Source organism: Leuciscus leuciscus (assembly GCF_965113295.1).
Source record: "Leuciscus leuciscus genome assembly, chromosome: 18".
Taxonomy (NCBI): Eukaryota; Metazoa; Chordata; class Actinopteri; order Cypriniformes; family Leuciscidae; genus Leuciscus; species Leuciscus leuciscus.
Window position 1 is genome coordinate 901,896 of NC_138742.1, and position 27,859 is coordinate 929,754.

Consider the following 27,859-nt stretch of genomic DNA (forward strand, 5'->3'; position numbering starts at 1 on the left):
CCTCCCGGTTTTCGAGTTATCCACACAAAACCGCTTCTCCCCTCTTCGCGAAACAGAACGCGATGCTGTGATCATCGGCGATTCCATCGTTCGGCACGTACACGCTACGTTAGGTAAAAGTAAGGTGCACAGTCACTGCTTTCCTGGTGCTCGTGTTTCTGAAATCGCTGCTCGCGTTCCCGAGATCCTGAACGGTGACGAGTGCGTCGGAACTGTGGTCCTGCACGCGGGAGTGAACGACATCAGGCTGCGCCAGACGGAGATTCTGAAGAAAGACTTCAGGAATCTAATCGATACGGTACGCAGCACATCGCCTGAAACAACGATCATTGTGTCAGGACCGCTTCCCACGTACCGACTAGGGCATGAAAAGTTCAGCACATTATTTGCGCTAAATGAATGGTTAATGTCATGGTGCAATGAGCAGAAACTGCTCTTTGTAAATAATTGGAATCTGTTTTGGGAGCGTCCTAGGCTTTTCCGTGCTGATGGTTTACACCCAAGCAGATTCGGAGCGGCTCTTCTGTCAGATAACATCTCCAAAATGTTAAATACCCTTTGACTAGTAACCAAAAGTCCAAATCATAGTCTCTGCTGCACCAATTCAACTGATATAAATACTAGTGTAGAACATTGCATAGAAACCGTGTCTATTCCTCGTTTAGTGAGATCAAATAATAAATCTAATGCAGGATCTAGGAAAAATCTAATTGTTATTAAAACAGAAAATGTTGCTATTAGTAAACAAAAACTATTTCTAAAGCTAGGTCTTCTAAACATTAGATCACTCACACCTAAGGCAGTTATTGTAAATGAAATAGTCACAGATAATAGCTTCGATGTACTTTGCCTTACTGAAACCTGGCTTAAACCAAATGATTATTTCGGTATTAATGAGTCTACTCCTCCTGGATACTGTTATAAGCATGAGCCCCGTCTGATTGGTCGTGGCGGCGGTGTTGCAACAATCTATAGAGATATTCTCAATGTTACTCAGAAAACGGGTTATACGTTTATTTCATTTGAAGTACTTGTACTAAATGTTACGCTCTTAGATGTTAGAAAAACATCCCTATTATCTCTAGCCTTGGCTACCGTATATAGACCTCCAGGGCCTTACGCTATTTCCTAAAAGAGTTTGCAGATTTTCTCTCAGACCAATTAGTCAATGTCGATAAAGCATTAATTGTTGGAGATTTTAACATACACGTAGATAATCCAAATGATGCGTTAGGATCTGCGTTTACAGATTTATTAAATTCATTTGGGGTCAAGCAAAACGTCACCGGACCAACACATCGTCTTAATCATACACTCGATTTAATTATATCATATGGAACCGATCCAACCGATATAGATATCATTCCACAAAGTGATGAAGTCACTGATCATTACATGGTAACTTGCATATTACGTACTGCTGTAATTTGTCATGCGGCGTCGCGTTATCGACCAGGCAGAACAATCCTCCCATCCACCATAGATAATTTCTCAAATTGCTTATCTAATCTGTCTCAGCTGCTGCCTGAACCCAAACAAACAGATGAACTAGAAGAACTAACTAGCACTATGAGCACCATTCTCTCTAGAACATTGGATGTGGTTGCACCTATTAAATTAAAAAAGGTCAGAGAGAAAAATAAAGCACCATGGTATAACAATACTACGCATGTTTTAAAGAGAGAAACGCGTATTTTAGAGCGTAAATGGAAACAAACTAATTTAGAGGTCTTTAGAATCGCGTGGAAAGACAGTATGTCACGTTATAAAAAGGCCCTAAAAGCGGCCAGGGCTGAGCACCTCCGCAAACTAATAGAAAACAACCAAAATAATCCAAGGTTTTTATTTAACACCGTGGCTAGACTAACAAATAAACAGACGTCACCCGAACAAAATATCCCGTTACAGTTCAGTAGTAATGATTTCATGAACTTCTTCACTGAGAAAATAGAAAGCATCAGAACCACAATTGTAAACGTTCAATCTTCAATCGCGCCTTATAATTCAGCTTCAATTATCACCCCGCAAGAACAATTACAGTGCTTTACAACTATAGAACAAAAAGAGTTAAATAAACTTATCACTTCATCTAAAACAACAACATGTTTATTAGATCCTATACCAACTAAACTACTGAAAGAAGTGTTACCTGTAGTGGAAGAGCCTCTCCTCAATATTATTAACTCGTCTTTATCTTTAGGTCATGTTCCATGAACATTTAAACTGGCAGTTATAAAACCTCTCATTAAGAAACCACAATTAGATCATTATAATCTAGCAAATTATAGACCCATTTCAAATCTTCCATTTATGTCTAAAATATTAGAAAAAGTGGTGTCCGCTCAACTGGGCTCTTTCTTGCAACAAAATGATATCTATGAAAAGTTTCAGTCTGGATTCAGACCGCACCATAGCACTGAAACTGCGCTCGTTAAAACCACAAATGATTTACTTTTAGCTTCTGACCAAGGCTGTATCTCAATACTAGTTTTACTTGATCTTAGTGCTGCGTTCGATACTATAGATCACACATTACTCTTAGATCGACTACAAAATTATACTGGTGTTCAAGGACAAGCACTAAGCTGGTTCAAATCATACCTATCTGACCGCTACCATTTTGTCTATTTAAATGGAGAAAAATCGACCATAACTCCAGTAAACTATGGAGTGCCGCAGGGATCTGTGTTAGGCCCTCTGTTATTCTCAATATATATGATGCCACTTAGAAATATTATAAGGAAACATGGAATTAGTTTCCATTGTTATGCTGATGACACTCAAATATATATTTCATCACGGCCGGATGAAAACGCTAAATTTTCCAAATTGACAGAGTGTGTTAAAGATATAAAAGATTGGATGACGCGTAATTTTCTTTTATTAAATCCAGACAAGACAGAGGTAATACTTATCGGTTCAAAAAACCGCCCACAAAACCTCGCACAATACAACTTTAACATCATAGGATGTCCTGTTACTTTATCCTCTACAGTAAAAGACCTGGGTGTTATACTCGATTGCAACCTGTCTTTTGAAAATCATATTTCATATGTTACAAAAACAGCCTTTTTCCACCTTAGAAACATTGCTAAGCTACGTAATATGCTATCAGTTTCTGATGCAGAAAAGTTAGTTCATGCATTAATGACCTCGAGACTGGATTACTGTAATGCTTTATTAGCTGGTTGTCCTGCATCCTCAATAAACAAGCTACAGTTAGTCCAAAATGCCGCCGCTAGAGTTCTTACGAGATCAAGAAAATATGATCATATAACACCGATTTTATCATCACTGCATTGGTTACCTATAAAGTTCCGTATTAATTATAAGATATTGCTACTGACTTATAAAGCCCTAAACGGCTTAGCTCCAGTCTATTTAACGGATCTTCTATCGCCCTATAATCCATCGCGCTCTTTAAGATCACTAAATTCAAGGCTTTTGGTCATACCTAGGATATCCAGAACCACCAAAGGAGGGAGAGCATTTTCACATTTGGCTCCAAAACTCTGGAATAGTCTTCCTGATACTGTTCGTTGCTCAGACTCGCTCTCCCAGTTTAAAACTAGATTAAAGTCGCATCTCTTCAGCCAGGCATTCATATAATCCTACAGTTCAAACTACAATCCGGCCTCTAGCTCATAAATGCCAGAGGAGAACTGGCCCCCGACTGAGCCTGGGTTCTCCCAAGGTTTTTTTTTCTCCATTAGGTCACCTGATGGAGTTTTAGGACACCATTAGGTCACCTGATGGAGTTTTTTGGTTCCTTGCCACTGTTGCCTTTGGCTTGCTCAGTTGGGGATATTTTGGGGATATTTAATTTAATTTTATCAATCAATAAATTCCTCTAAAAAAAAAAAAAAAACTTTGTTGTATTATTTTAATTTAATACTGTGAAGCTGCTTTGATACAATCTGTATTGTGAAAAGCGCTATACAAATAAACTTGACTTGACTGTAAAGAGTAGTTTAACACCACAGTTAACACACTGGTTTCTACAATATGGAAGCTTGTTTCCACCACAAAATAAAACATTTTAAAAGATAATTGCGACTTTTTATCTCACAATTCTGACTTTTTTCTCACAATTGTGAGATATAAAGTCCAATTCTAAGGGAAAAAAAGACGGACTTTTTTTATTTTTTTATTTTTTATCTCAGAATAGTTTATATCTCACAATTCTGACTTCATATTTCGCAATTGTGAGAAAAAAGTCAGAATTGTGAGATAAAAAGTCGCAATTATTATTATTTATTATTCAGTGGCGGAAACAAGCTTCCATACTACAACTTTCACTGAGGAGCAAACATCTGCCTTTAAACTTGAAAGAAATAAAGATTTGACATTTATCGTGATACCTTTTTTTTGGCCATATTGCCCAGCCCTAGTGTGTGTGTGTGTGTGTGTGTGTGTGTGAGTTAGTGAGATTAAGTGAGTGAGTGAGTGTGTGAGTGAGTGACTGAGAGAGAGAGAGAGATAGAGAGATAGAGAGAGAGAGAGAGTGTGTGTGTGTGTGTGTGTGTGTGTGTGTGTGTGTGTGTGTGTGTGTGTGTGTGTGTGTGTGTGTGTGTGTGTGTGTGTGTGTGTGTGTGTGTGTGTGTGTGTGTGTGTGTGTGTGTTAACCTGTTTCCGGCTCTGCAGTGGAAAAAGCAGTAACTGGATCTTCTGCTGGAAGAGCAACACACACACACACACACACACACACACACACACACACAACTGCTTCGGGTGTATCAATAAATAAACATCATGCAGTGCTTAGACACACTCACACAGCACACTTTAAAAGTCTTTCAACACATGATCTCAGTGCAGTTATGTGTGTGTGTGTGTGTGTGTGTGTGTGTGTGTGTGTGTGTGTGTGTGTGTGTGTGTGTGTGTGTGTGTGTGTGTGTTTCAGGATAAGTGGTCAGCCAGCGTTCTGAAGCACCTGGTTGCCATGGAAACGTTTCCATCAAGTGACAATATTTTATAACAAATGACATGCATCGCAGATTCACCGTTACTGTGATCCCAAGATCGCTCATTAACACACACACACACACACACACACGCACGCACGCACACGCACACGCACACATACAATCATGACGGTAACCATGTGATTGCTATAAACATACATAGCACAGGAAAACACCAGTTATGACGGTAACCGCGATACTGCGGTAAACATCATCATGCTTATAAAAAGTTTCACGTGAGTGCAGGCGTAACCTTTATGACGTCACTGCCGTTGCATAATTATGACAATAAACGAGGTTTACCTGAACAAACACGCATTCATTATTCACACCGAGTCAGTGTGTGTGTTTAAATCAGTGGCTGGTGACTTGAGGATATTTAGACACACACACACACACACACACACACACACACACACACACACACACACACACACACACACACACACACACACACACACACACACTGAAGTGCACTATGTAGGTTCCCTAAAGAGCGCGCCCGAGGCCGGAAGCGTCTTAACCGTCAGCATCTGCACGGGAACGCGCGCTCGGTCGCTCACCGGGTTTGGTCCGGTTTCGGACACACAGTTCGCGGGCAGACACTCGACACTCACCTCCTCCGGGTCCGCGCCGTCCGCTCCGGTACCGACCCGAGCCATGGCGCTGTGTTTCCCTGAGATCCGCGCGGAACGTTAACGCTCGGACATCTGGATCCGTCCGTGTTCCACTGACGTTCTATTCACCGCACGGACACGCCCACCCAGCGACGCGTCACGTCACGCAGGGCGGGGTATTCAATAATCACCATGGTAACGATCGTAAAAATACCATAATTACTAGTTATTGTTGCCGTAAGCCGTCGCAGTTTTGTGTCACGCAACGGATTCCTTAAAGTTCATTGAACCCGATGCTGAATTACGTGTGCTACTATGGAGAAACCACAGCTCATGAATATTAATCGATTCCTGGTAAACTTACCGGCGCATAGCCTGATTTAATATTCATGAGCCATTCATGAACCACGCCCCGTCCGCGGCAGGCTTCGCTGATTCGCCCACAGACCGACGCCAATCAGTTTGGCGCGTGACGTCAGGAGTTATAATTCATGAGCAGGATCTTCGCTATAGTGGGATTATTAAACTCCGTGTAACTTTGCACTTGGAACACACACTCACAGTTACTGTTACACGGGAAAGTGTGACAAATTTACTGCTCACACACACACACACATAAAAAAAAAAATATATATATAAATATATACACAAACACAAATATATATACACTCAAGCCATATACACAAACATATATATGTGTATATATAGGCGTGTATTTGTGTGTGCATAAATATACTGTATATACACAAATATATACTCACACGTTAATCTATATAAAAGACTCTTTATCCTAAGACATGAACGGGTTTTGTTCAAAATTTATGTCCAATTTTGATGAGAGGTTTTGATCCACTTCAAATGTTGACTAACGTATACACAAATACATATATACACACACACACATAAGCCTATATATATATATGTGTGAATAGATTAAAATATAATATACATGCTTTAGTAATCCAATTTTGTGTGAACCAAATGTTCAGCCATTGTATCATGACACTGGAAATGAAAGATTGCACTTTTATCATCAGATGCTGGGATGAAATCATAACACAAGCAGCGGAGCGTATTGCAGATCAGTTTAATGTGATCGAGATCATATTGACTGTAACATCAACACAAGCAGCACATGCAAGTGCTTTATAATACAAATCTAGGGGCGTCGAGCGCAGCGTGAGTGTGTGTGACAGCTACATGTCTCCAAACACACACACACACACACACGGGGTAAAGGCATCGTCTGCCGCGTTAGCACCGGATTCAGACCAGATCAGTGTGTGTGAACGAGCCCAGTGTTACTGTACACTGATGATGATGATGATATAGCTGCCCTGTGTACACACACACACACACACACACACACACACACTATTGAACATCTTAATGCTTGCGTTTAACATCGTACAAACAGAACCGAGAACAAGCGTCCATCTGAAGTGTTGGAGAAACTCTAACAGATTACGAGGTGTGTTGTAGACACTGCTTTAGTGGTAACGGCGAGAGGACTCTAGCTGTAGTGTCATGATGACTGTAAGAGACACAGATAAAGTCTTCATGTGTGTGTTAATGCTCTGTGATGAAAGGGGAAGGCGTATAAATCTGGACCATCAGCATCACACACGAGATCCTGACGGGATAAACACGTGTTTATATTAGTGTGTCTCTCTCTCTCTTCCTGCAGAACGACACTCGTCCACCGGGATTCATCTACGACACGTGAAGTAAGAGATCTAAAAGCAGCAGCGGGAGGACTTCCTGAAACACTGACAGCGAGGGGAACGTGTGGTTTACACGAGACGAAACACTCTTCGTCTCAATGCCAATAAATAACTGCAACGGCGATCCGATAAAACTCTCTCTCTCTCCCGATTCAGGAATAACAACAGAAAGAAGGTTAAAAACACTCCGGCGGGCGAGTCCTCGGGTCAGCTCCTGAGAACACAGATGAGGTCAGTCACACACACACACACACAGGGCTGAATACACAAGCTCAGGTCAGATCAGGGGTGCAACGATGATGTCATGATGATGTCATACCTGTGAGGCACGTGTCCAGTGGTTTGAGTCTCTTCGCAGACGCCCGTCGGACTGATCACTGAACAGACACAGAGACTCGGTTATTACTATAAACTATAAAATATTCCTCATTATAATAATTCATGCGCAGAATAAAGGGGCGGGGCCTGGTTGAGTTAGATAGTAGTGTGTTAAACTGGTGTTTATGGGAAGGGGCGGGACATTTCCCAAACACACTCGAAGCGCTCGACCAATCACAACACACTGCTCCAGCCGACCAATCAGAGCACAGTGTGCTTTTCAGAAAATCTAATTATTGATATTAAGAATGAAGGTTTTTACTAGTAAGAACTGTATTTCTGATGTGTGAAATTTGGTATTTCAACTAGTAAGAAATCCATTCTTGATATCAACAACTGAACTTGAATGGCAGCCTATGGTGACATTTCACTAGTGAAAATACAGATACAGATGTCAAGATTTATAGTCTTTACTAGTTGAAATTCAATTGTTGATATCAAGAATGAGTATTTCTGCGAGTGATGACGTCATTGTTGATATCAAGAATTAGCATTGTTCCTAGTGAAACTGTAATTCATATCCTGGAGATGAACAACACGAGTCTCGGTGTCTCACCTGCTCGCTCGCCCCGCTCTCTCTCCTCCTGCAGCGAGTCGATGTACTCCTGACTCAGAGTCTCGTCTGCGTCTCCGATGAGGTAGATGTTCTTGAAGCGATGGTACAGCATGGAGGCTTTAAACATGATCGCCTCGCTGCCTCGAAACCAGCGCATCTGACGGCACACACACACACACACACACACACACACACACACACACACACACACACACACACACACACGTTACGACTGAACTACACTGCAGTTTTTGCTTAAAACAAGCAAAATTATCTGCCAATGGGGAGAAAAATAATGTTGTTTCTGTTTGAACTAAGATTATATTTCTCACCCCATTGGCAGATCATTTTGCTTGTTTTAAGCATCAACTCACTTCATTTTGATTAATTCCCCAGAAAAACAAGACATAATATCTTATGTCATTTTACTCATCTAGTAAATGCATCTTGATTTAAGAAATTTTTGATATTTGGACTGGAAACAAGACAAAACTACGAAGTAAGAAAAGCTTTATTTGCAGTGTAGGACTAGTTTCCCTTCAGTAACCGGGGGAAGAGCAAGTGTTCACCTTTCTGAGCGTGTCGATGAGCTCGCTGTGGTTCTGGATGTTCCGAGACGAGACGGGGACGGTGCTCAACTCATCCAGAGCCGACAGACACTTACTCACATCCTGAGAGAGAGAGAGAGAGAGAGAGAGAGAGAGAGAGAGAGAGAGAGAGAGAGAGAGACCATGATAAATGTAATACACAATTTATCAAATAAATACTCAAAAAATGACTAATTGTGTAAATCCTAAAAAAAAAGATTAATATATAAATGTTCTTACTGGATTGTCGAGCGTCATTGAGATTCTGATGTCACCGTGCAGCCGGTAGAGCAAAGAATCTGTGACCGACAGAGGAGCTGAAACACACACACACACACACACACACACAGTTAGAGATCTACACACACACACACACACACACAGTTAGAGATCTACACACACACACACACACACACACACAGTTAGAGATCTACACACACACACAGTTAGAGATCTACACACACACACACACACAGTTAGAGATCTACACACACACACACACACACAGTTAGAGATCTACACACACACACACACACACACAGTTAGAGATCTACACACACACACACACACACACACACACACACACACACACACACACACACACACACAGTTAGAGATCTACACACACACACACACACACAGTTAGAGATCTACACACACACACACACACACACACACAGTTAGAGATCTACACACACACACAGTTAGAGATCTACACACACACACACACACACAGTTAGAGATCTACACACACACACACACACAGTTAGAGATCTACACACACACACACAGTTAGAGATCTACACACACACACAAACAGTTAGAGATCTACACACACACACACACACACACACACACACACACACACACACACAGTTAGAGATCTACACACACACACACACACACAGTTAGAGATCTACACACACACACAGTTAGAGATCTACACACACACACACAGTTAGAGATCTACACACACACACACACACACACACACACACACACACACACACAGTTAGAGATCTACACACACACACACACAGTTAGAGATCTACACACACACACACACACACAGTTAGAGATCCACACACACACACACACACAGTTAGAGATCTACACACACACACACACACACACACACACACACACACACACACACACAGAGATCTACACACAGAGATCTACACACACACACACACACAGTTAGAGATCTACACACACACACACACACACAGTTAGAGATCTACACACACACAGAGATCTACACACACAGAGATCTACACACACAGAGATCTACACACACAGAGATCTACACACACAGTTAGAGATCTACACACACAGAGATCTACACACACAGAGATCTACACACACAGTTAGAGATCTACACACACACACACACACACACACACACACAGTTAGAGATCTACACACACACAGAGATCTACACACACACAGAGATCTACACACACACAGAGATCTACACACACACAGAGAGATCTACACACACACACAGAGATCTACACACACACACAGAGATCTACACACACACACAGAGATCTACACACACACACAGAGATCTACACACACACAGAGATCTACACACACACAGAGATCTACACACACACACACACACACACACACACACACACACACACACACACACACACACACACACACACACACACACAGAGAGATCTACACACACACACACACACACAGAGATCTACACACACACACACACACAGAGATCTACACACACACACACACACACACACACACTCAACTCTCTCACACACACACACACACACACACACTCACTCTCTCACTTTCACACACACACACACACACACACACACACACACAGAGATCTACACACACACACACACACAGAGATCTACACACACACAGAGAGATCTACACACACACAGAGATCTACACACACAGAGATCTACACACACACAGAGATCTACACACACAGAGATCTACACACACACAGAGATCTACATACACACACACAGATCTACACACACACACACACAGAGATCTACACACACACAGAGATCTACACACACAGAGATCTACACACACAGTTAGAGATCTACACACACACACACACACACACACACAGTTAGAGATCTACACACACACAGAGATCTACACACACACAGAGATCTACACACACAGAGATCTACACACACAGAGATCTACACACACAGAGATCTACACACACACAGAGATCTACACACACAGAGATCTACACACACACAGAGATCTACACACACACAGAGATCTACACACACACAGAGATCTACACACACACAGAGATCTACACACACAGAGATCTACACACACAGAGATCTACACACACACAGAGATCTACACACACAGAGATCTACACACACAGAGATCTACACACACAGAGATCTACACACACAGAGATCTACACACACAGAGATCTACACACACAGAGATCTACACACACAGAGATCTACACACACAGAGATCTACACACACACACAGAGATCTACACACACACAGAGATCTACACACACACACACACACAGAGATCTACACACACACACACACAGAGATCTACACACACACACACACAGAGATCTACACACACACACACACAGAGATCTACACACACACAGAGAGATCTACACACACACAGAGATCTACACACACACAGAGATCTACACACACACACACACACACACACACACACACACACACACACACACACACACACACTCAACTCTCTCTCACACACACTCACACTCACTCTCTCACTTCTACACACACACACACACACACACACACACACGTCTCACCGTTATGATCTTCCTCTCTGCTGGTGTTGTTCTGCTGCCTGTAGAAACACACACTCAGTTAGTAACTAGTATATATGATGCTATAATAACTATAACACAGTGTCCAAACCAGACGTGACGCAATGACGCATCTTCTTCACGTTAATCAGAGTTTTAGTCCTTTAACCACGACGTCGCAGAAAGAGAAATCGTTTCTAAAAGAGAATAACCAGGATAACCGGCCTAATAAAATATTTCAACTCAGATCAATAATATCGTGTCTAGTTATGTACTTATGTGGGAAGCAGACGTGTAATAAGCGGGATAATGTAGATCCAGCCGGTTGTTAACCCCTTCAGAGGTGTGTGTGTGTGTGTGTTATCTCAGAATAAACCCCTTCAGGCTGATGAACACCTGATCCTGATCACCCTGTCGGGTTTATTCTGATATAACACACACACACACACACACACACACACACACACACACACACACACACACACGAAGGGGTTAACTTTATTTTGGGGATATTTAATCTAATTTTATCAATCAATAAATTCCTCTTGAAACAAACTTTGTTGTATTATTTTAATTTAATACTGTGAAGCTGCTTTGATACAATCTGTATTGTGAAAAGCGCTATACAAATAAACTTGACTTGACAACCTGCTGGATGTACATTATCCTGTTCATATATCGCAGAAAAAACTAAAACGCAATGTACGTTTCTCCCAGTATCGTGCAGCCCTAATTAGACTCCTGTGCTTCTGCATGAATATGGGAAAGTAAAACGAAAGACCCAGAGCTGATGCGATCTCACTCACTCAGCGTTCCTGCGTTCTCGTCCTCGGTTCTGCTCCGGGTCTCTCCTCTCGCTCTCGGCCGGTCTCAGCCGGTTCTCACTCCGCACTCCTCGGCTCCTCTCGGGACGTTTCTGAGGCTCTTCGTGTTCAGCGCTGGACTGAAGCTTTCCCCTGGTGGACGTGACCAACCCCTGCAGGGACTTCAGCACACTCTGCCTCTTCTCCGCCAAGATCTTGCTCCTCTACACACACACACACAGACACGTCAGATCCAGATCCGGATCGGTTCCTCCTAAATGGTTTTATTAACATTAATGACAGACAACGGCAGGAATATATTCCTGCCGTCACTTTAAGAGCGATGCACTGACACACATCCAGTGTTCACTGTTCACTCACGACAGAACCGAGAGAATATTTGCTGAGACGGATATTTAGACATAATTATGTGTGTGTGTCCGCAATAATGTGCAAGTCCCGATTTTCGCCTCTTCTTCCACATTTAAAATTCTTTAATGTGTAAATTGGCAAGACAAAACACGTCCAAATGCTAATCTTTCACTCTATGATGGTTCGAGTAATCAGTTAATCCGCGAATCCCATGCGTGCCGAACCGTGGGTCAGCTGATCCGCTCTCACCTCTTCATCTCTCGGGTTGCCCTCCTCTTTCGTCTCATCCGGCTTCACGCTGAGAACGTTGCTCTTCGTCTCCTTGGGTTTATTCGCGGTCTGTCTCTGTTCGTCCTCATCTTGTGCGTTTCTCTTCTTGACGTCGTTCTTCTCTGGCTCTTCTGTGAGCCGCTTCCTCTTTGAGCCTGTAGATTGATCAGGTTAGAAGCTCTTTATGGTTATAATGACCATCTAAGACTAGAATGAAAACGTGAAACGACATCCACAACTTTTCATTTACTTCTGTAATGTGACTTATTACTTCTACAGGAAAAAATAAAACAGATTTCATAGAAAAATCAGGATAAGGCAAGAATATGAATTGGAACATGTGCATAATAATATAATTTTGTTAATGTTAAGCACTTCTTTCACAGTGCAGCTTTAAAATAACTCACAAAATAAGACCAGGAATGTTTATTAACTCTTTCCTCGCCAATGAATGAATTTTGCGTTGAAAAGTTGAGGAAATTACCAAAAATGCTGCCGCTGACTGGCAACTTAAAAAAAAAAAACACTGGCAAGGAAAGAGTTAAAAACAGGGGTTTTCCAAATCAATACGATGTAATGGAAAATATATAAAAATAATAATAATAAAATATTAATATTTAGGGATACAAATAATAATATAACAAGAGCAATGTATTTCTGTCTTAATTCACTTTGAAAAGCAAGGAGTAAAAAATGAAATCTAAATCTCGGATCGGTTACATTTTAAGACTTTGTAACATTAATTTAAGACATTTTAATGTTAACTAGATGAGTAAAGTGATGTAAAACTGTGATGTTGGCTTAAAGTCTTGTCTGAAACTTTTACCCAGTCAATAAAATGTTAACATGTTGCTAGCATGATTTAGCATGTTTCTAACCTGATTCATGTTTCTAGCCTTATTTTTACATTAAAGAATTTAAAACATTTTTAAGAATCCGTGGACAAACCGTAAAAAGATTTCTGTCACTGAAAGCAAGACTTCAGATCACCTGCTGGGCCGGAGGGGGCGGCGCTGCTCGTCACCGCAAGAGAAGTGGGCGTGTCTTCCTTCACATCAGAGTTCGTTAGCGAGCGTTTGCGTCTCAGAGTGGGCGGCCTGACCGGTGCGGCAGTGATGTCATCGGTGGTCTCGGTCAGATCTGCAGTAGAGCGCATGAAAGTTTTAAGATTTTACTCAAAGGAATCAATAAAATGTTTTAAAATGTTCTAACATATTTGTAAACATTTTTTATATATATATATATATATATATTTATTTATTTTTGGAAATGTTTGCCTTTGTTATGATAGGACAGTATAGAGTGGACAGGAAGCGAGAGGGGGAGAGAGAGGGGGGGACGGGATTCGGGAAAGGTCCGCGAGCCAGGACTCGAACTCGGGTTGCTTGAAGTGCAACAGTGCTACATGTCCGCGCTGCCCACGAGGCCATCTGCGCCGATATGGTTTAGCATGTAGCTTGCATGATTTGGCATATTGTTAGCATTTTCTAACATGTAGCTTGGATGTTTTACTACGTTGAGACATGTTTCAAGCATGATGTAACATTTTGTTAGCATGTTTTAACATGTTGCTAGCATGACTTAGCACATTGTTAGCAAGACTTCAGATCACCTGCTGGGCCGGAGGGGGTGGCGCTGCTCGTCACCGGAAGAGAAGTAGGCGTGTCTTCCTTCACCTCAGAGTTCGTTTGAGAGCGTTTGCGTCTCAGATTGAGTGGCCTGACCGGCGCGTCAGTGATGCCATCAGTGGTCTCCGTCAGATCTGCAGTAGACAGTTTGAAGATTTTCAATAAAATATTTTAATAAGTTCTAACACATTGCTAACATATTTTAACATATCGCAGACATGTTTTAGCATTATTTAGCATATTGTTAGCATGTTTTAGCATGTTGCTTGAATGATTTAATACGTTGCTAACATGTCTCTAGCATGATTTAACATTGTTAGAATGCTTTAATAGGTTTCTAACATGATTTAACACGTTGCTGGTTTGTTTCTAACATGGTTTAACACATTGTTGACAAAACTTCAGATCACCTGCTGGGCCGGCGCTGCTCGTCACTGGAAGAGAAGTGGGCGTGTCTTCCTTCACCTCAGAGTTCGTTAGCGAGCGTTTGCGTCTCAGAGTGGGCGGCCTGACCGGCGCGGCAGTGATGTCATCAGTGGTCTTGGTCAGATCTGCAGTAGAGCGCATGAAAGTTTATGAAAGTTTGAAGATTTTACTCAATGGAGTCAATAAAATGTTGCAAGCATATTTTATGCTACTTATTGTTAAACATGTTTTAGCATGATTTAGCATAGTGTTAACATGTTTTAACGTGTTGCCTGCATAATTTAGTACCTTACTAACATGACTAGCATGATTTAACATTGTTCGAATGTTTTAATATTTCTAACATGATTTAGCACTTTGCTGGTATGTTTCTAACGTGAATTAGCATATTGCTCGCCTGATATACTACGTGTTTAGCATGTTTATAACATGATTTAAAACATAACTAACAAGTTTTAACAAGTTCTAACAAGTTGCTAGCATGACTTAGCAAAGATCACCTGCTGGGGCGGAGGAGGCGACGCTGCTCGTTACTGGAAGAGAAGTAGGCGTGTCTTCCATCCCATCAGAGACTGTTTGCAAGCGTTTGCTTCTCAGAGTGGGCGGCCTGACCGGCGCGGCAGTGATGTCATCGGTGGTCTTGGTCAGATCTGCAGTAGAACGCATAAAGGTTTATGAAAGTTTGAAGTCAATCAAATGATTTAACATGTTCTAACATATTTTAACACATTTTTAACATGTTTTAGCATATTGTTAGCATGTTTTAACATGTTGCCTACAAGATTTAGTACGTTGCTAACATGATTTAACATATTGCTCGCCTGATTTACTACGTTGCTAGCATGTTGCTAACATTGTTTCTAACATGGTTTGACACACTGTTAACAAGTTTTAACAAGTTGCTAGTATGACTTAGCACAGATCACCTGCTGGGCCGGCGCTGCTCGTTACTGGAAGAGAAGTGGGCGTGTCTTCCTTCACATCAGAGACTGTTTGCAAGCGTTTGCTTCTCAGAGTGGGCGGCCTGACCGGCGCGGCAGTGATGTCATCGGTGGTCTTGGTCAGATCTGCAGTAGAACGCATAAAAGTTTATGAAAGTTTGAAGTCAATAAAATGTTTTATCATGTTCTAACATATTTTAACACATTGTTAACATGTTTTAGCATGATTTAGCATTTTGTTAACATGTTTTAACATGTTGCTAGCATGACTTAGCACAGATCACCTGCTGGGCCGGCGCTGCTCGTTACTGGAAGAGAAGTGGGCGTGTCTTCCTTCACATCAGAGTTCGCTTGCAAGCGTTTGCTTCTCAGAGTGGGCGGCCTGACCGGCGCGGCAGTGATGTCATCGGTGGTCTTGGTCAGATCTGCAGTAGAACGCATAAAAGTTTATGAAAGTTTGAAGTCAATAAAATGTTTTAACATGTTCTAACATATTTTAACACATTGTTAACATGTTTTAGCATGATTTAGCATTTTGTTAACATGTTTTAACATATTGCTAGCATGACTTAGCACAGATCACCTGCTGGGCCGGCGCTGCTCGTTACTGGAAGAGAAGTAGGCGTGTCTTCCTTCACATCAGAGTTCGTTTGCAAGCGTTTGCTTCTCAGAGTGGGCGGCCTGACCGGCGCGGCAGTGATGTCATCGGTGGTCTTGGTCAGATCTGCAGTAGAACGCATAAAAGTTGATGAAAGTTTGAAGTCAATAAAATGTTTGAACATGTTCTAACATATTTTAACACATTTTTAACGTTTTGGCATATTGTTAGCATGTTTTAACATGTTGCTTACAAGATTTAGTATGTTGCTAACATGTCTCTAACATGACTTAACACGTTGCTGGTATGTTTCTAAAATGAATTAACATATTGCTTGCCTGATTTACTACATTGATAACATGTTTCTAACATGGTTTAACACATTTTAACATGTTGCTGGCATGATTTAGCATATTGCTAACATGATTTAACACACTGCTAACACATTTTAACATGTTGTTAGCATTTAGCTTAGACTTAGCACATCGTTAGCAAGACTTCAGATCACCTGCTGGGCCGGAGGAGGCAACGCTGCTCGTCACTGGAAGAGAAGTGGGCGTGTCTTCCTTCACATCAGAGTTTGTTAGCGAGCGTTTGCGTCTCAGAGTGGGCGGCCTGACCGGCGTGGCAGTGATGTCATCGGTGGTCTCCGTCAGATCTGCAGTAGAGCGCGTAATCCTCAAGGGCTGAATGATTTCAAACACAACACACACAACATTAGCAACTCATAAACCAGGTTCAGATGTGATGGAGAATGGCGTCACACAAACCTTCTGGCGATTGTTAGCATCCGTTCGTTTGTTCGCCGTTGAAATTATCTTTCTATTCAGTACGCGTTTCCTGTGAGCGGAAAGTGTCTTTGCCACAGCGGCTCGTCTCGCTAGAACAATCTTCCTGGACGGCAACATCCTCCTCCCTGCCGCGACCGTCTTGAGTGACGTCACTCTCCTCGCGGGCGCGACTTCTTTCGTCCGTCTTTCGTCGGGAGTGACGACCTTTGCCGTTGAATCTCTGGAGCGCGTCGACCTGGTTTCGGTTGTTTTATCATCCGTCGACTTGACAGATTCAGACTTTGCTTTGCTTTGAGTTTCTCTGCTACGTGGCGTCGCTGCTTTCGGAGGCGAAGGCCGATTCGTTGGCAAATCAGCCTTCGCCACCGAATCGTTACGGGATCCAGTCTGGTTTTTGGCTTCGCTCTGATTTTCTGCTTTCTTCTTCCTGTCCTTCAGTCTCTGTCGACTCTCTGACAGTCGCTTCACCAGCGCTGCTTTCTGTCAGGAACACAAAGCCCATGCATTACAGTCTTTAAGGCTGTTCACACTGATAACTATAACGACAACTTTATTACTGCCCACACCAGCGGACGATAACTATAACGATAACTATATTAGCGTCCACACCAGCGGACGATAACTTTAACGATAACTATATTACTGCCCACACCAGCGGACGATAACTATGACGATAACTATATTAGCGTCCACACCAGCGGACGATAACTATAACGATAACTATATTAGCGTCCACACCAGCGAACGATAACTATAACGATAACTATATTAGCGTCCACACCAGCGAACGATAACTATAACGATAACTATATTAGCGTCCACACCAGCGGACGATAACTATAACGATAACTATATTACTGCCCACACCAGCGGACGATAACTATGACGATAACTATATTACTGCCCACACCAGCAGACGATAACTATGACGATAACTATAACGATAACTATAGTAGCGTCCACACCAGCGGACGATAACTATAACGATAACTATATTACTGCCCACACCAGCAGACGATAACTATAACGATAACTATATTACTGCCCACACCAGCAGACGATAACTATAACGATAACTATATTACTGCCCACACCAGCAGACGATAACTATAACGATAACTATATTAGCGTCCACACCAGCGGACGATAACTATAACGATAACTATAGTAGCGTCCACACCAGCGGACGATAACTATAACGATAACTATATTACTGCCCACACCAGCAGACGATAACTATAACGATAACTATATTACTGCCCACACCAGCGGACGATAACTATGACGATAACTATATTACTGCCCACACCAGCAGACGATAACTATGACGATAACTATAACGATAACTATAGTAGCGTCCACACCAGCGGACGATAACTATAACGATAACTATATTACTGCCCACACCAGCAGACGAAAACTATAACGATAACTATATTACTGCCCACACCAGCGGACGATAACTATAACGATAACTATATTACTGCCCACACCAGCAGACAATAACTATAACGATAACTATTAGGGGTGGAACGGTACATGTATTCGTATTAAGGGTGTCACGATTCTCCAAATCCTCGATTCGATTACATTTTCGATTCCAAAGTCATGGTTCGATTCGATTCTCGATTTAAAAAAAAATTTTTTTGAAAGCACAAGCTATGCCATTTTTTGACTTTTATGCAATATAATAATATCTGACCTTTGTTCGCAATGTACCACACACTACATTGTCAAATTTAAAACGTTTATTAACAACATGTAACAATAACTTATATCTTCAGTCAATTGGAAACTTAAACAATATAACCTATTACCTATTATAGTCCCGGGGCTCCCTGGACTCCTCAGAGCAGTCACAGGCGAATAGCACGGCGTTTTAAATTGGGTTCCCACAGCGTTTGCAACGCAGTACGAGAGAACGTTCTCGTAAGGGAACGTAATTGGTTACTTGCGCAACCTCGGTTCCCTTAGAGATAAGGGAACGAGTACTGCGTTGCCTGCGTGCTATTTCGCTCATATTAGGTACTTCGCTTCAGTCGATTTAAACCTAAAGTCCTTTGGCGAGTTTTCTCTGAATTTATAAACTTCAGCCGCGTCCAAATTGGCGCGCTCGAGGTTGGCAGGGCGCCAAGCGCTCCTACTCGCCATAGGTTCGTGCAGTTGACGCAGCACAGCCAATCAGCTCGCTCAGACGAGCTATGATGCTCTCGCCGTGCAGCTGCAATGCAAAAATAAAGGCTTCAATATTCTCGAGAAAAGGAAACCTATTACAGGCAAGCCGAGCTGACGTGACATATGGGGCGTGGCAGCATCGACGATTCCATTTTTTGATTCGATAATCGAGATTGAGCATTAATTTCGATCGATTTCGATTTAAAATCGAAATCGTGACACCCTTAATTCGTATTGAACCGAATCGGTATGGGCGTCACGGTTCGGTGCATGAATGTACACGGAGAATACACGGTATACAAATAAATAAAACTCGCATGCAAATTAATGTAATGCGGAACTACTGTTAGATACGCGGGTTCTTTAGGGACACCTAATCTGTAGCCCCGCCTTAAGCTAGGTTTGTTTATACTTTCGCCTGCCTCCGCAGCGCGAGCCTCCGCAGCGCGAGCCTCCACAGACCGCGCGCGCGCCTCCCCAAATGGACGAGGCATTTATACTTCGCGTTCGCCGGTGTACTATTCTTTGAAACGACAGGGTGCGACTCGGTATAACTGTCCATCAGGAATCAGCGGTGAGAAGTAAGGTACACTCGTGAATGTTTATTTTAGTAGCCTACAACAACACTTTAGTACACTAAAACCACACTACAAAAATCGAGTTAGGAAACCAAATTATTCCTTGTGACATTAGAAAAAAAAAATGGATATGAGAACGTAACCTACAACTAAATTAACGTTATCTTACATAATTTCTAAACATTTGTATTTAGTTTTGTGAACCTTTTTATAAAACATGGCCATTTATTTTTATTTAAAGGGCTTATGTCTGCTATTGTAGGCTCATTTTGTTAATTTACGTTAAGCAGCTAATTTAGACGCAAGAACTGGGTGCCGGTGCTGTGAGATGTACATGCTCGGCCAGATTCAGCTCTAAGTCGTGCGTCTTCGGATGCGGAGCCGTGCGCGCTAAAAAACCGTGCACTGCACACCGCCACACGAAATGTTGCCTTGCACACCCAACGCGCACGACCGCCCACACCGCAATGATGACATTTTTGCCGCGCGCATCCTTTCGCTCGTGCGTCCGCACATAAATAAGAGATGTTTTATTTTCAGTTTTATAGCTGATTGTCTGATTTTGTTTACATCTTACTTTACACACTTCAGGGCAGGCTGTTGCAGCTAGCTCAGGGGAGAGACTGTATGACACTAGGTGGTACAGCCTGAGACATGCACAATAAAAAAAATTGCCTTCTGCATTTTTGTTTTGCTTTTCCCTCCATTGTACCGAACTTGTACCGAACCGTGATGTCTGAACCGAGGTATGAACCGAACCGTGACTTCTGTGTACCGTTCCACCCCTAATAACTATATTACTGCCCACACCAGCAGACGATAACTATAACGATAACTATATTACTGCCCACACCAGCAGACGATAACTATAACGATAACTATATTACTGCCCACACCAGCAGACGATAACTATAACGATAACTATATTACTGCCCACACCAGCAGACGATAACTATAACGATAACTATATTAGCGTCCACACCAGCGGACGATAACTATAACGATAACTATATTACTGCCCACTCCAGCAGACGATAACTATAACGATAACTATATTACTGCCCACACCAGCGGACGATAACTATAACGATAACTATATTACTGCCCACACCAGCGGACGATAACTATAACGATAACTATATTACTGCCCACACCAGCAGACGATAACTATAACGATAACTATATTAGCGTCCACACCAGCGGACGATAACTATAACGATAACTATATTACTGCCCACTCCAGCAGACGATAACTATAACGATAACTATATTACTGCCCACACCAGCGGACGATAACTATAACGATAACTATATTACTGCCCACACCAGCAGACGATAACTATAACGATAACTATATTAGCGTCCACACCAGCGGACGATAACTATAACGATAACTATATTACTGCCCACTCCAGCAGACGATAACTATAACGATAACTATATTAGCGTCCACACCAGCGGACGATAACTATAACGATAACTATATTACTGCCCACACCAGCAGACGATAACTATAACGATAACTATATTACTGCCCACACCAGCAGACGATAACTATAACGATAACTATATTAGCGTCCACACCAGCGGACGATAACTATAACGATAACTATATTACTGCCCACACCAGCAGACGATAACTATAACGATAACTATATTACTGCCCACACCAGCAGACGATAACTATAACGATAACTATATTACTGCCCACACCAGCAGACGATAACTATAACGATAACTATATTACTGCCCACACCAGCAGACGATAACTATAACGATAACTATATTACTGCCCACACCAGCAGACGATAACTATAACGATAACTATATTACTGCCCACACCAGCAGACGATAACTATAACGATAACTATATTAGCGTCCACACCAGCGGACGATAACTATAACGATAACTATATTAGCGTCCACACCAGCGGACGATAACTATAACTATATTAGCGTCCACACCAGCGGACAATGACTATAACTATATAGTGAGTTGTACGTCACACGTAAGCTCACTATTGGCTAGGGCTGGGTATTGTTTCGATCCGGTGCCAATTTCGATACCTCAGTTTCGATACCGGTTCCTAACGATACTTTTTTCGATACCAATTTTATGAAATCCATTTTAACAAGATTACATAACACATTACCTCAGAAAAACTTTGGTTTTATTTTTTCAGTTTGACTCATGCTCCCTAGCCAGTGCACAAAGGAACAAAAAAAGCACAAAGGAACAAAAAATGTTTTATAAAGAGCTCATGCTCACCAAACCTGATTTTTTTTAAATAAAAAATACAGTAAAACTTGTAATATTGTGAAATAGTATTACAATTTAAAATCTTATTTTAAATGTAATTTATTCCTGTGATGTCAAAGCTGAATTTTCAAAATCATTACTTCAGTGTCACATGATCCTTCAGAAATATGAAAAGTTTGCTGCTTAATATTTTGGAAACCAATTTTTTCATGATTCTTTGATGAATAAAAAATTCAAAAGAACAGCATTTATTTAAAAACGAAATATTTTGTAACATTACACATGTTTTAATGTCACTTTTGATAACTTTAATGCATCCTTACTGAAAAAAAATGATATAAGTATGCGTCTCATAAGCATGCGTGTGGAGGGTTTGTGCGTGCGCGCGCGTCTCATGTGAGTATCATGTGCGCGGAGAGTTCCGCGCGTCTCGTGTGTGTAGAGTTTGCGTGTATGTGCGTGAGCGACTTTATGTGTGTCGTTGTGCATTTCATATGTATTTGTTTGAGCACTGACGTTGACGAGTTAACCCCTTAGGTCTCGAAATCTGGAACTGAACAACATGTCATTTTTCGATACTCGATAGTATCGAGGCAATTCGGTCGGTACCTAAAAAGTATCGAACTCGGTACCCAGCCCTACTATTGGCCCGACGCTGGTCATGTGTGTGATGCGTGTGACGTACAACCCAGAAGCGCTACACTGTTACACTACGTGAACTAACTCGAGGCCCAGAGAGAAGGAAATGAATAGTGGAATAAAGTCGGGTTTTTTGGGTTTTTCTAAAAACTTCTAACTAACCCACTGATGTCACATGGACTACTTTGATGATGTTTTTATTAGGGGCGGGGGAAAAAATCGATTCTTCGATGCATCGCGATGCGGACGTGGACGATTCTGAATCGATTCACAAATGTCAAAAAATCGATTTTCTAAAAAAATATATATATATTTTTTTTCTAATAACGTAATATTGACGGAACGCAAAAGGCGGAACTATAAGCGGACGTGCAGTGCGCGGACAGTCTGTGGCGTGCACATAACAGAGACGCGCACATAACAGAGTCGCGCACATAACAGAGACGCGCACATAACAGAGTCGCGCACATAACAGAGACGCGCACATAACAGAGTCGCGCACATAACAGAGTCGCGCACATACATAACAGACTCATGATGGCTGAGCGCCAAATTCGAATGGCACCTTCTTCGTTAAAAGCTAACGTATGTAAAATTGGCAATTTCATTGTTACCTATTTAGTATTTTTGTATGAGAGCTGCTTTCTGTATTGTTTAGTTTTCACATCAGTACACTGTGTAAACCGATCTGTCATACGTACGTTATACTGCAATATACAATTTCAGTCACAAAAAGTTACATTTTGACTGTGCTCTCTGCAGATGTTCATTCACTTTTTTTGTATAAGCTGTTTTTGATTGTAGTATACAGCAAACATTTCAAGTCCAAACTCTTTATTATTTAGTTGTGTATAAGAGTGGCTTTGTATGTTACTAATTGAAGCTACAGTAAGTTGTTCAAAAATGTTCATTTTGTCTTCTTAATGATTAAATTGGACAATTTTCTTCTAGAAAGACAAGGTGTTCAGGTGGAGAAAAAACGTTTTCTTTACCTTGACATGTTTCGACTGTAACCTGCAGTCTTCTTCCACCTGAACACCTTGTCTTTCTAGAAGAAAATTGTCCAATTTCTACAGTATGTTGGTTCTGATCTACTTCCTAAAGGAAATAAGCCTTTCATTTATTTGTTATTGTTTAGTTCAACTTGATGAGTCACAATACAATGTGATGTATTCATTTCTGTGTTCTACAGAACATAAGCTACATACAAATAATTCTGAAGTTATAACTACACGACACAGAAAGTGCTTTGAGTTGTTGTTACTCAATAAAAGAGTTAAGTAATTCAGCAGCTGACTTTTTTTAATACTGCAATCACTTTGTAGTGTATTTTCGTTTACTGTTGTGAAATGGAAAATCAATAATTGCTAATCGAGAATCGTTAATAATCGAAAATCGACTGTAATCGAATCGGGACTTCAATAATCGTAATCGAATCGAATCGGGAAATCAGACAGATTAACCACCCCTAGTTTTTATTACCTTTCTGGACATGGACAGTATACCGTACATACATTTTCAATGGAGGGACAGAGAGCTCTCGGACTAAATCTAAAATATCTTAAACTGTGTTCCGAAGATGAACGGAGGTCTTACGGGCTTGGAACGACATGAGGGTAGGGGTGGGCGATATGGCAAAAATATCATATCACGATTTTTTTCAGGAAAATCACGATTAACGATTTTATCACGATTCTTTTTATGTTGGTTTATGTTACTATTTTGTGACTTAGCATTACAGCCAATCTATTGTCCATATTTTAAAAACAAAGCCTTAGGTAACAAAATAAAAAAATGGCAGACAGGGGCGAAGATAAATATATTTGTCATTATTTTCTTTGTTATTAAATATTAAGATCAAAGATACACATTACACATACACAACTTAATATACAAATTAAATAGGCTAAACAGTGCTTTATGTTTTCAGCTACAGTAGGTGTATTTAACAGTAGCACTGAAGAAAGTAATTAAATGAACAAATATGAAAATAAAACAAAACAAACTTCACTGTATAAATTATACATTGATACTTATTAAAGCTACTATTAAAGTTATCAGTCAAGAGCAGTGAGTGATTTTCTCTTTGCATTTTGTTGTTTTATTCAAATTATCATAAATTCAAATTATCATAATTTACTCTCTCAAGTTGTTTTAAACTCGAATAAGTTTCTTTCTTTTGTTGAAAATAAAAGTTCTTTGGAAGAATGTGGGTAACCAAACAGTTGATATACCCCAGTGACTACCATAGTATATTTTTCTCCTATGGAAGTCAATGGGGACCAGCTGTTTGGATAGCCACATTCTTCAAAATATTAATATTAGAAAAATATTAGAAACTATTAGAAGGAAATTAAAACAGGTTTGGAACAACATTAGAGTGCGTAAATGATGAGAGAATTTTTATTTTTGGGTGAACTATCCCTTTAAGGACAAGCTGCAGAGTGTTTACTATTACTACTGTCTCTTTAAGAGCTGCGCGACGCGTCTAATATACACGCATTTGACAAGCAGATTTTCTCTCAATTTTCTCAAGTTTGCTTTCACTTTAGACATAACCGACTTTGTTTATGTAAACCTTGTGTGTATTTAACAGTATAAGCACAATAGGACTCGAAAGATAACTTAGTCCAGTATCCAGGCGCTGGTAGACAGGCTTTTAGTGCATGTGAGCTTCGCATGTACGAGCTGAGAAACGCACACGTTAGAACAGCGCATCAGCACGCAAATTAAATGTTTAACCGACAAGGCATTAAAGCACATGCAAATTGTGAACTTTTGTGAACGGCAGTCCCGTTCCGCTGCGTTAACATTTGATCTGAATATATGTCGCGTTGTTCAGTATGTTGGGACAGAGGCGCCAGAACAGATATAATGCACGATTCTACGATATTTCTTCAAAAGCAGATCGTGGAGACATTTTAATCGTCCACGATCAAAAATCATCATATCGCACACCCCTACATGAGGGTGAGTCATTAATGACATCATTTTCATTTTTGGGTGAACTAACCCTTTAACAGCAAACAACACTGACCTTGTGACCTCTGAGGCCCACGCCCGGGTCGTTCTCGATCTCCCACATGCCCTCCTCGAACCCGCCCCGTTTGATGGGCCGGCCGTACTTCTCTTTGTTTGGCCAGTAGGGGGCGATGTCTCTGGGGAAGAGAAATGTTCTGCAAGAGAGTGAAATGCTAGTTATTACTAAATTGCAAGTGACAATGACTATTGTCTTAATATCGGAATATTGTAGTCCATGTAAACTTAGTTTATTTGTCTGATTGACTATGTTTACATGTGCACCAATAATGCAATTATAGGGCAATTCCACGCAAAACTGTCACATCCATAACGCCAACTAAGAGAAATGTTTAACATGGCATTGTGTTGGCGTTATGGATGTGACAGTTTTGCGTGGAATTGCCCTATAATGTTTTTTTTGCAATATTGTGATTAAATTTTACCTCACGTAAACGCGACACTACGATCAAACTAATGCAATTATGCTCATAATCATAGTGACCATATTCGCATTAAACTATGTGGCGTATGCCGATATTGCTACGATTTTAGCTTGAACATGTTAAACATATCTATAATGCATTTTCATTTTGCAACTTCTAAAACGTTAAAATATGTTAAAACTAGTGTAGTAAATAGCAAATGTAAATTATATTATTGAATTTAAATGATCATTTGGCTCCAAACGTTGCACATATGGTATGTAAAAATTTATAATAATTAATATTGCTACCCATAAGTGGTGTGATCTACTGTTAATCCAACTTTGTGTTCTCATTCTTATGTCCTGAGGTGGTCTTATAAACACGTTAAGATGATTTATTCTATACATAGATTAGATATTTCTGCATTATAATTCGAGTTTCTCTGTAAAACAACGTATTACGCGGACAGTTGTACAATACATAGCAAACCTGTGGTTTAATGGAGGCTGTGCGTTTTGTTTTGATTGTTTCATCACGTGTGTGTTTGATCCGAGTTCACTTACGTGGAGTGTGTTCCATAAAAGAAGATGGGGATCTTATTTCTTGGGGCTTTTCCTTCACCAATCTGAGTGACAAAACAACAACAACAACAACACATAAACAGTCAGATTTCAACTTGTTTGTTTGTGTTTTACATGTGATGAATATGCCTGATATCTGCAGTACAGAAACTCACTCTGGCAGGCCAGAAAGGATAACCTTTCATCTTAGCAAACACTATATCGCCTGGGATAAAATCATCGGTGTTCTGATCAGATGTAACGTTAACGTTAATCTTCATCTGAGAAAACAAAATACAAATGAATACAAATAACACTCATCATGTGTCTTCAACACACCAAAACAATAAACAACACACTTTACCGGCAGAGACACATCTTACATGCATTAAATCAGCCGTGATTTTGCCTTTGTAAAACAATAATATGATTTTATTATCCTTTCATTGCTATCGACATTTAAGTAAATAAAATGATAGCCGTGTTTAGCTAGCTTAGGCTAACACACGCCCATTGTTTGTATATGAACTCACCTTCACTCCCTTCTGCATATCTACCTACTCAAAGGCTATTTTATTAACACTTTGATTTAAAAACAAACGGAAAAATACACCAATAGTTAAAAATATTATCACGCGATGAATGAAAGGACATGAAGACTTGCGGGAGAGTGTTTCTCCCCTCAGCACCGGTGGAATAGTTCAGTCCGCCTCCCGCT

At 40.9% G+C, this 27,859-nt stretch overlaps 2 protein-coding genes across 5 annotated transcripts in view; both read right to left on the reverse strand.

Moving 5' to 3' along the window:
- Window positions 1-5,839, reverse strand: part of ttc39b (tetratricopeptide repeat domain 39B) — a 37,127-nt gene extending 31,288 nt beyond the window's left edge. The window contains exon 1 of the mRNA XM_082145905.1: window positions 5,582-5,839. Coding sequence (XP_082002031.1) covers window positions 5,582-5,626 — 45 coding nt within the window. The 5' untranslated portion in view covers window positions 5,627-5,839. The remainder of the gene's footprint in view (window positions 1-5,581) is intronic.
- Window positions 5,840-6,651: 812 nt separating this feature from the next.
- psip1b (PC4 and SFRS1 interacting protein 1b) lies at window positions 6,652-27,851 on the reverse strand. Of its 4 annotated transcripts, none has more exons than XM_082145836.1 (21): window positions 27,675-27,851; window positions 27,318-27,416; window positions 27,145-27,206; window positions 26,173-26,311; window positions 17,463-17,963; window positions 17,201-17,378; window positions 16,678-16,818; window positions 16,379-16,519; window positions 16,080-16,220; window positions 15,654-15,803; window positions 15,138-15,278; window positions 14,712-14,861; window positions 14,090-14,239; window positions 13,079-13,254; window positions 12,461-12,681; window positions 11,658-11,695; window positions 9,067-9,143; window positions 8,809-8,910; window positions 8,240-8,396; window positions 7,625-7,682; window positions 6,652-7,519 (listed from the first exon to the last, which is right to left on the reverse strand). In XM_082145836.1, exons 1-21 carry the CDS (start codon window positions 27,690-27,692, stop codon window positions 7,513-7,515), a joined length of 2,847 nt encoding a protein of 948 aa, XP_082001962.1. In that variant the 5' UTR covers window positions 27,693-27,851; the 3' UTR covers window positions 6,652-7,512. The 4 variants fall into 4 exon arrangements, with proteins under 4 accessions (XP_082001962.1, XP_082001961.1, XP_082001963.1 ...); XM_082145835.1 differs by having other exon boundaries at window positions 27,318-27,422; XM_082145837.1 differs by lacking the exons at window positions 14,090-14,239; window positions 14,712-14,861 and having other exon boundaries at window positions 27,318-27,422.
- Window positions 27,852-27,859: the final 8 nt, after the last annotated feature.